The 10,875-nt window shown below is 50.4% G+C and overlaps 1 protein-coding gene across 1 annotated transcript in view; it reads right to left on the reverse strand.

Moving 5' to 3' along the window:
* PITPNB (phosphatidylinositol transfer protein beta) overlaps positions 1-10,600 on the reverse strand; it is a 57,812-nt gene extending 47,212 nt beyond the window's left edge. Inside the window, exons 1-3 of the mRNA XM_073582690.1 lie at positions 10,512-10,600; positions 7,912-7,938; positions 2,292-2,322 (exon numbers count right to left, since the gene is read on the reverse strand). Coding sequence (XP_073438791.1) covers positions 2,292-2,322; positions 7,912-7,938; positions 10,512-10,531 — 78 coding nt within the window. The 5' untranslated portion in view covers positions 10,532-10,600. The remainder of the gene's footprint in view (positions 1-2,291; positions 2,323-7,911; positions 7,939-10,511) is intronic.
* Positions 10,601-10,875: the final 275 nt, after the last annotated feature.

Genomic DNA, 10,875 nt, shown 5'->3' on the forward strand with positions numbered 1-10,875 from the left:
TTGAAAAGAAACACACTTTGGCCCAAGAAGGCAGAAATGCGCTTTACTCATGCCTTTTAGGGATCTTTTAAAGGGGAATCCGTCAGCAGGTTTTTGCGATGTGATCAGAGATCATCATGATGTAGTGAAAGAGCTCGATTACAGCAGTGTGTCACTTACTAGGCTGTGTTTCGCTGCTTCAATACAATCAGTGTTTCCTCAGCAGGAGATTATCACAACAGAACAAGCAGCCTCGTGCATCCTAGTCCAACCACATCCCCACCACTGATTAGCAGTAGTGAAGAGCAAATGTGCTCAGATAAGATGCTATCCCAGCATGCTCGGGTGCTAACTCTCTTCGGCGTGCTCAAATAATATGTTCGAGACCCCAATGCTGCAAGTCATGTGGCTGATAGGCAGCCACATCATATGCAGGGATTGCCCATTAGTCGAACGGCCACGACACATGCAGCCAGGGGGTCTCGAACATCCTATTCAAGCACGCTGAAGACACGCCATTAGCACCCGAGCATGCTGGGATAACATCTTATCTGGGCATATTCACTCTCTACTGATTAGCAGCTCTGTCGCCATACAATGTGCACAGAAAACTGTTCATCAGTGGTGTGGGTGGGTGTTACACACCGCATAAGGCTGGTTTCACACTAGCGTTTAGCGCTGCGCTTCGTGCGCGTCCATGCGCATTCATCCTGTGCACCCATCTTTAACATGGGGGTGCATGGTCTAGCGTATGCACGCGTTCGTATGCGTTTTCTTGTAGTGTGCGCCTAGGCGCGCCAGACGCAACCTGTTGCATTTTTGGTCCGTCCGACCTGTCTCAAAAAAACTCATGCGCACGGAATGCGCAAAAAAAAAATCAAATTACAGTCTATGGGAACGCAGGTGTGCACACGGACATGCACACGCCTGCGTTTAAAATTGCATGCGTTTTAAGAGTTAACATTGCTAGAAACTGGTTAAAACGCATGCACCTAAAAAAAGCAAACGCATACAAAACGCATGATGCGCTTTGTGCATGCGATTCTATTGCGCATGAAGTGCAGCGCTAAAAAACGCTAGTGTGAAACTAGCCTAACAGCTGAGCTCTGCTAGATCTGCAGCAGAGAAAACTGTGATTCTATCATAACTGGTGCACGCTGTAAACTAAGTGATACAATGCTGGAATCAGGGTCTCCGTCCCTACCTCATGCTGCTGTCACATTACAAAGCAACACCTGCTGACAGATCCATTTTAATAAACTGGAAACACAGCAATTTATTGTTATCCCAATACAAAAATCTAATGCACAAGCATTAATTTTATCTGTTAAAAAAACCAAAAAAAAAAAAAACAAGGAATAAACCAGGGAGAAAGTGGACAAATTAAGAGCAAAAACTGCTTACATTTGCCCCTTTAAAAAGGTCCTCTTTAAACACAAGTGCTCTTGAATAAAGCTTAAAGAGGACCCGCTACCCCGCAGGCTCGTCTGCTGTGCCCAATGAAATCCCAATTCTGTGCCGTGTCTTAGTCCATCCTAGAAATGCACCAATACATTGACAATTGAGTATCACCCATTTCCCCTTGTCAAAGGGGCTGTCCCTACGAAGTCGAGCACTGATTGGACAATGTCAGACCATGTAGAGACACCCCCGTTGTCAATTTATGTATACAATTCCAGCAGGAATAACAGAGGCACAGCACAGAGTTCTATAAAAAAAAGATGCACAAGAATTAATGGGAAATACAGTAAAAGCCTCCTTGGAAAAAGAAGAGGAGATGCACATACGGAAACTTGTCAACCTACGGGTCATGTCACGCCTGCCAAACAAGCTGAAAAGCACATGGCAGGAAATGCAAGAGTACACGCTGGCCAGATCAGGCCGTAATCTGATGTGGGGCCCTGAACACTAGATCAGACTACAGGCTGGGCCACGGACAAGTCTCACCGCGAGCCTCTGGAAGGCGCTGCACAAACACGCTCACAGTGGATTGACATGTCTTTGTGATGTGTCAGCAATTATCAGGTACAGACCGGGAGATGACGAACACTGGAGGAACTGGAGGCAGCTGCAGGGGGCCGGCTCGTTACACCGGCATCCAGAGAAGGGCAGAATGGGGTTTGGAAAACCGCGGCCAAAAACGCAAAGTGGCCACGTGAACCCACCATCGGATCAAGGTGCGAGCACACCACGCTACATGATCTGAAGAAGAACCTCTGCTCCATCTGGCGGCAGCCCTGACCACATCCTGCATGACTGGCCTCCCCTTACATGATACCACATACAGGAGAAGGATGGGAGTGGAGGCATACCTCTTCCACGGAGCACGGCAACACTACGCGGCTGGAAGAGAAAAAAAAGAAGGGTAATAAACGTGTGCACATGAAAAGACGCTATATGTGTACCCTCAGTGTGCAGCCACACAAGAAACGGGCTCTAAAGGTGCATTATGTATACACTGATCACACAGACTGCACTCCAAGACCCCAGCTTTCTGCCAATACGTGATGGGGGGAGGGGTACACAAAACTAGAGAATTTGGAGACCTCCAGCAAATAACAGTGTATGTAACAAAACTACAGCAAGCAGCCCAATAAGTGACAGCACAGGAATCAGAATCTCTACCCCTATATCATGCTGCTCTCAGATGGAGGAGCAAAAACCTGGTAACAGGTTCTCAAAATAGTCGATATGTTATACTACGCGACCTTGACGGAGTCTTGGGAACTGGAGTTGACAGCAGCCACGATAAAGGTTTCCTATGAGACAACTGCTAATAGGAATATTCCCAGAATCTACACTCATTCCCTGAGGGGAACCTTTACTGATCGCAGGAAGGTAACTGCTGGGATCGCCAGTGATCCTGACAATAGGAACGCAATGGAGAGGTGCATTTTCGGCCTCCGCACCATTCATTGTCTATGGGACTGCTTGAAACTGCAGAGTGCTGTAGTTCCATAAATGATGAACGGTGCGGACGCAAAGTATGTGCACCTCCTCCAGTGCATAAAAGCCGAGCCTCTCAGGAGTAGTCGGCCCGTTAACGAGCGACGTGCATGTACAAGGAAATAAGGGCCTGATGGGAACAAAACTATCAATAGCAGCGTGCGCTATGGGGAAAAATCAGCCCCTGCTTACATGGGGATTTTTATACCGACCATGTCTACAAAGGCCAAATCAGAAAAAAGCATCCTTAAAGGGGTTGTCCCACAAGCAAACATTTATTATAATCTATAGATCGTGGAAGAGGAGCTGTGGTATGAGCAGACCAAGTTCCTTTACGGTCAGACACGGCCATTACACAGTACACCGCAGGGGCACATTTATTAGGCTAATTTCACATTAGCGTTTTTTTATGCAGCGCATCATGCGCAATAGAATCGCATGCAAAAACGCATGATGCATTTCTGCATGCGTTTATATATGCATTTGTTCTCTAGGGGTTAAAACCAGTGTCTACACATTTTTACACCAAAAACACATGAGCATTAAAACGCAGACGAACGCATGTCCATGCGCACGCCTGCGTTCCCATAGACTGTAATGCGTTATTTTGTCGCATTCCGTGCGCAAGCGTGCACATGTGGTTTTTTGACGCCTTTCGGCGGACCCAAAAATGCAACAGGTTGCGTCTGGCGCGCCTAGGCGCCCACCTTGAAAAACGCATGTGCACCAAAACGTATGCGAACGCATGCAAATGCGAGACCATGCGCACGCCATGTTAAACATAGCTACGCATGCGCATGGACACGCACGATGCGCGGCGCAAAAAAACGCTAATGTGAAACCAGCCTAAGATTATCTCAGCACAGGAACATTTTATTTACACACATCCAATGGTGGAAGTTACTATTATTCCCAGATCTACAGCAGTAGGGCAGGGCATCACACAGATTGTGGAGAGAAAGCTGATAACAGCTGACCTGTAGGTGGGTTGGGTGTCAGACCCCACCAATCTGATATTGGTCAATCAGTACAGAATAATAGTGACCAACCCATTAAGATGGGAATCCCCCTGGAACGCCCCAGTTCCAACCTATTCCACTTCAAGAATGACTTTCACGTAAAGAAAAGCAAACAATAAAAACCAACAATCAACGCTTACGAGGAAACCTGCCAAAACTTCAAGCATGAAGTCAATCAATAATTCAGCATGCACTTTTATACCATGAAGTAAATTAACAGTCATAAGTAGTTAAATGCGAATTTTTACACCCCCTGGTCTGTTTGCTTTTTAGTAAGTAAACCTTTACATGGAGCAATAAAAGGCTGCCACATAATAATAATAAATTTTATTTTTATAGCGCCGACATATTCCGCAGCACTTTACATTTCAGAGGGGATTTGTACAGGCAATACACATTACAGCATAACAATAATCACATAGATTATAACAGATACCAAGAGGAATGAGGGCCCTGCTCGCAAGCTTACAGTCTATAAATTACCTTAACGGGAATCGGTCACCAGGTTTTTGCCACTTAATCCGACAGCAGCCTAATGCAGAGAAAGAGATCCCGGATTCCAGTGATGTGTCACTTACGGGGCTATTTGCTGTAGTTTTGTTAAAAATCACTTTTTTATGGTCATGACAATAATAATAAACCTGCTGCCATGTAGTCCTCCTTATTCATGATCTCTGTATACCCCCCACCTTCACAACAGATTGGCAGCTTTCTGTGTACACTGTGCATAGGCAGAAAGCCGCCAACCACTGGTGCGCGCGAGATGATACAGAGCTTAGTATTCTGAAAACTGGTAGATAAATTAGAAGTATGTCCACATGTCCTAGTTACAAATCGATTGCTTTAAACATTTAAAGGACATCCTTCCTGCGTAGGAGAGCAAAGAAGAAAACACCATGATACCAATGGCAGTCTTCAGACTGGTGCCCACCATGAATGGGCTGTTTGGCAAATGTCCTTAAAATTCACCCGATTTACACATCTTGTATACATGCGATCGCCATTAACCAAGATAAATCAGCCACAGTCTGGATAAATACTTATGAAAAGTACCGTCAGCTACTCCCGGTAAAGTTTAATGGGAGACGAAGGCCGAAATAAGCCACTAATAATTACAGGGGATTCCAACGCTATGATTTTGGCTTAGGGTTACACTCAGATCGCATCTAATGAGTGCGCCCTTCGACCTCCCGGGACAGAGAGGTGCTAATGCTTCCAAACGTGTTGGATTTTTTGTCGTTTGACACAATTGCCATAGACTTCAATGCAAGTCACGATCTAATCTCTAACAGCCGCACAGCAGCAAGTCACAGACAAGCGGTAGAGAATTTGTGATAATGCAACCTGTGTGGGGATCACGGTCGCTGTCTAGCCCCAGCCTTATCTCCCCAAACTGCTTCCTACGGGGTAACACAACAAAAGGAGTAATACTCACCTTACCAGTCCCCTACTGCTCCTGTGCCAACACTTCCCTGCCCCTAGCCAGTCTCTGCTCACAGATTCACCCCTGCAGTCAATCACTGGCAGCAGCGGTGACCTCCATGATGTCAACACATCACCTCCCCCAGACAGTGGGCACCTGAAGACAAGTGACAACATATTTGGGTGAACAAAGATTGGCACACTGTCAGGATTCAGCTCTTTCTACTAGAATTTATGCCAGAAATCGGTGTAAATTATACTGCAAATCTATGGAAACTATCAGCAGTCATGTAGACAGGCTTCAGTTATAAGTGCACGGACACCCCAAGATGTGCTAAATTAAGCATATATTTTTATAAAATTGAATGTATGTGTGTATCACCAAACAATCACTAAGCATCTTTCATTTCACCAGAGAGTTTTTCCACTCCACAACACCTCAGCAGACACTGACTGCGTGGGAGAAATCTAGCATCCCCGGGAACATAAGCTCCCAGCCATTGTCTGCCCCCAGACAGGAGCAGTGAGTACATGACGGAAATGAATTACCCCCTCCCGTGCCCATATACCCATCACACATCCTCCATCCCATAGGCACATTTTCCCTCTTAAAGGGATCTCTGATATGGAAGTTAGGGCAAATCCCTCAGTGCTCTGATTCTGACCCCAGGCTCTATTAAAGGGATCATTGGCATGCAAGTCAGGTGATGTGGGATATTAGGGGGAGTAGTCTGGCGGCTGTGACGGGATGATGTGGGATATTAGGGGTAGTAGTCCGGTAGCTCTGGCTGACGAGATGATGTGGGATATTAGGGGGAGTAGTCCCATGGCTCTGTCTGATGAGATGATGTGGGATATTAGGGGGAGTAGTCTGGCGGCTGTGATGGGATGATGTGGGATATTAGGGGTAGTAGTCTGGTGGCTCTGGCTGACGAGATGATGTGGAATACTAGGGGTAGTAGTCTGGCGGCTGTGACGAGATGATGTGGGATATTAGGGGTAGTAGTCCGGTGGCTGTGACGGGATGATGTGGGATACTAGGGGTAGTAGTCCGGTGGCTCTGGCTGACGAGATGATGTGGGATATTAGGGGTAGTAGTCCGGTTGCTCTGACTGATTGGATGATGTGGGATATTAGGGATAGTAGTCCGGTAGCTCTGGCTGATGAGATAATGTGGGATATTAGGGGTAGTAGTCCGGTGGCTCTGGCTGGTGGGATATTAGGGAGTAGTCCGGTGGCTCTGGCTGACGGGATGATGTGGGATACTAGGGGTGGTAGTCTGGCGGCTGTGACGGGATGATGTGGGATACTAGGGGTAGTAGTCCGGCGGCTCTGGCTGACGAGATGATGTGGGATACTAGGGGTAGTAGTCTGGCGGCTGTGACGGGATGATGTGGGATATTAGGGGGAGTAGTCCGGTGGCTCTGGCTGACGAGATGATGTGGGATATTAGGGGGAGTAGTCCGGTAGCTCTGGCTGATGAGATGATGTGGGATATTAGGGGTAGTAGTCCGGTAGCTCTGGCTGATGAGATGATGTGGGATACTAGGGGTAGTAGTCTGGCGGCTGTGACGAGATGATGTGGGATATTAGGGGGAGTAGTCCGGTAGCTCTGGCTGATGAGATGATGTGGGATATTAGGGGTAGTAGTCCGGTTGCTCTGGCTGACGGGATGATGTGGGATATTAGGGATAGCCGTCTGGTGGCTCTGGCTGATGGGATGATGTGGGATATTAGGGGAGTAGTCTGGCGGCTGTGACGGGATGATGTGGGATATTAGGGGTAGTAATCCGGTGGCTCTGGCAGACGAGATGATGTGGGATATTAGGAGTAGTAGTCCGGTAGCTCTGGCTGATGAGATGATGTGGGATATTAGGGGAGTAGTCTGGTGGCTGTGACGGGATGATGTGGGATATTAGGGGGAGTAGTCCGGTGGCTCTGGCTGACGGGATGATGTGGCCATTCAGGTCTGGACCACGTCATCGTCCACGCCATTCAGGTCTGGACCACGTCATCGTCCACGCCATTCAGGTCTGGACCACGTCATCGTCCACGCCATTCAGGTCTGGACCACGTCATCGTCCACGCCATTCAGGTCTGGACCACGTCATCGTCCACGCCATTCAGGTCTGGACCACGTCATCGTCCACGCCATTCAGGTCTGGACCACGTCATCGTCCACGCCATTCAGGTCTGGACCACGTCATCGTCCACGCCATTCAGGTCTGGACCACGTCATCGTCCACGCCATTCAGGTCTGGACCACGTCATCGTCCACGCCATTCAGGTCTGGACCACGTCATCGTCCACGCCATTCAGGTCTGGACCACGTCATCGTCCACGCCATTCAGGTCTGGACCACGTCATCGTCCACGCCATTCAGGTCTGGACCACGTCATCGTCCACGCCATTCAGGTCTGGACCACGTCATCGTCCACGCCATTCAGGTCTGGACCACGTCATCGTCCACGCCATTCAGGTCTGGACCACGTCATCGTCCACGCCATTCAGACTTCATTCATCTGGTGACTTTTTGAACTGTGACCTCTCTATGCCATAGTACTCCGGCGCCCTAGTGGAGGACAGAATGTGTGTAATCTTTTCTCTAAACGTGCAACATTGTAAATCTTACTGAAAAGATGGTGCCACGTCTTACTCTAAACTAACAAAAGCCAAAACATAAGCATCTTTCACTCTGGGCCTCTCCAAACATTGCGCGCCTTAGTGAGGTTGTCGGCACAAAACTGCCAGAGCAAAAAGAAAGGCAAGACGAAAACAATTCCCTTAGGTCATGTTCACACAGCTGTCAGTGCTGTCTCTGGACACGTGTGAGCTGACAGGCAGCGCTCGCAGCAGTGACATCCAATAGGGCTGTTCAGGTGACAGCTCCACGGTCTCTTCCGTGTCGGGTGAGAATCGTCTATTCAAGTCTATCAGTCTGTAAAGTCTTTTCTTCCGCAAGGATGATCTCTAGAAATGGCCAACGTTGGTGGCCACATGATCATTACTGACCCCAGGCGGACACCGATATGGGCCCTGTACTGTCCAACAGACCTCCTGGAGATAGAAGCGCCCCCCCAGGCGGCTGCACCAATGTCCACCCCAACATCTGGTGGTGTAACCCTCTGACCTACTGCTGTATAACGACGATCCTGACACCGGGGCGTAATAGAGTCCCACGCCGTCACCAGGGGGCGTTCACACTGTGTTGGCGGTTTTCCTTCACCATTGTGGCATTAAATGACCTGAAAGTACAGAGTGTGGTGTGTGTGTGTGTGTGGCAGAGGCCGCGGACTGTGACGGGTAACAAAGTACAGAGTGTGGTGTGTGTGGCAGAGGCCGCGGACTGTGACGGGTAACAAAGTACAGAGTGTGGTGTGTGTGGCAGAGGCCGCGGACTGTGACGGGTAACAAAGTACAGTGTGGTGTGTGTGGCAGAGGCTGCGGACTGTGACGGGTAACAAAGTACAGAGTGTGGTGTGTGTGGCAGAGGCCGCGGACTGTGACGGGTAACAAAGTACAGAGTGTGGTGTGTGTGGCAGAGGCCGCGGACTGTGACGGGTAACAAAGTAGAGAGTGTGGTGTGTGTGGCAGAGGCCGCGGACTGTGACGGGTAACAAAGTACAGCGTGTGGTGTGTGTGGCAGAGGCCACGGACTGTGACGGGTAACAAAGTACAGCGTGTGGTGTGTGTGGCAGAGGCCACGGACTGTGACGGGTAACAAAGTACAGAGTGTGGTGTGTGTGGCAGAGGCCGCGGACTGTGACGGGTAACAAAGTACAGCGTGTGGTGTGTGTGGCAGAGGCCACGGACTGTGACGGGTAACAAAGTAGAGTGTGGTGTGTGTGGCAGAGGCCGCGGACTGTGACGGGTAACAAAGTACAGCGTGTGGTGTGTGTGGCAGAGGCCGCGGACTGTGACGGGTAACAAAGTAGAGAGTGTGGTGTGTGTGGCAGAGGCCGCGGACTGTGACGGGTAACAAAGTAGAGAGTGTGGTGTGTGTGGCAGAGGCCGCGGACTGTGACGGGTAACAAAGTACAGAGTGTGGTGAGTGTGGCAGAGGCCGCGGACTGTGACGGGTAACAAAGTACAGAGTGTGGTGTGTGTGGCAGAGGCCGCGACTGTGACGGGTAACAAAGTACAGAGTGTGGTGTGTGTGGCAGAGGCCGCGGACTGTGACGGGTAACAAAGTACAGAGTGTGGTGTGTGTGGCAGAGGCCGCGGACTGTGACATGTAACAAAGTACAGAGTGTGGTGTGTGTGGCAGAGGCCGCGGACTGTGACATGTAACAAAGTACAGAGTGTGGTGTGTGTGTGTGTGTGTGGCAGAGGCCGCGGACTGTGACGGGTAACAAAGTACAGAGTGTGGTGTGTGTGGCAGAGGCCGCGACTGTGACGGGTAACAAAGTACAGAGTGTGGTGTGTGTGGCAGAGGCCGCGACTGTGACGGGTAACAAAGTACAGAGTGTGGTGTGTGTGGCAGAGGCCACGGACTGTGACGGGTAACAAAGTACAGAGTGTGGTGTGTGTGGCAGAGGCCGCGGACTGTGACGGGTAACAAAGTACAGAGTGTGGTGTGTGTGTGGCAGAGGCCGCGGACTGTGACGGGTAACAAAGTACAGAGTGTGGTGTGTGTGTGGCAGAGGCCGCGGACTGTGACGGGTAACAAAGTACAGAGTGTGGTGTGTGTGTGGCAGAGGCCGCGGACTGTGACGGGTAACAAAGTACAGAGTGTGGTGTGTGTGTGGCAGAGGCCGCGGACTGTGACGGGTAACAAAGTACAGAGTGTGGTGTGTGTGTGGCAGAGGCCGCGGACTGTGACGGGTAACAAAGTACAGAGTGTGGTGTGTGTGGCAGAGGCCACGGACTGTTCCCGGAACGTTACGTAGTCATCGGTCAGCAGCGACACAACATGACCTCTGCCACCAGTGACCACTGACGTCACAGCTGCCACAAGCCGTGACATCACACCTGGCTGCCACTACCCACAGTGCACCGGGGCAGGGGCTGCAGTACACAGCGGCCGGTAAGAAGCGGCCGCCGAGGCCCAGCACCGAGGCTGCAGCGCTTCTCCTCCCTGATAGCGATAAGCCTCCTCCCGGCGCGCAGGCCCCGCTCCCGCCACCACCCGCTGCCCGCACTCACAATTCCTTGATTAGCACCATTCTAGTCCGCAGCGATTGCCGCAGCTCCTGTGCGGCACCGACGTCACACGACGCTTTCCGGGAGGGCTGTGACCATCTTAAACCACGCCCCCCAGAATGTGCAAAACCACGCCTACGCACTCGCCCATTGGATGCACAGAACTGCCCGGGGTTTGGAAGCCCCGCCCACAGAGCGCTGATTGGCCGGGTCCGAGACATTTGTCAGAGCGCCGATGTGTGCCAGGTATTGCTTGTAGCTACTTCCCAGGGATCCCGCAGTTCGAGCCTGTGCCTGATCGGGCGCTCCTCTAGCGATTATGCTGCCTGGAGTTAAAGGGACAGCACAAGTCTGTGTGTAAAAATGG

This window comes from Dendrobates tinctorius, unplaced genomic scaffold, assembly GCF_039654945.1.
Source record: "Dendrobates tinctorius isolate UK_male_01 unplaced genomic scaffold, ASM3965494v1 ptg000073l, whole genome shotgun sequence".
Taxonomy (NCBI): Eukaryota; Metazoa; Chordata; class Amphibia; order Anura; family Dendrobatidae; genus Dendrobates; species Dendrobates tinctorius.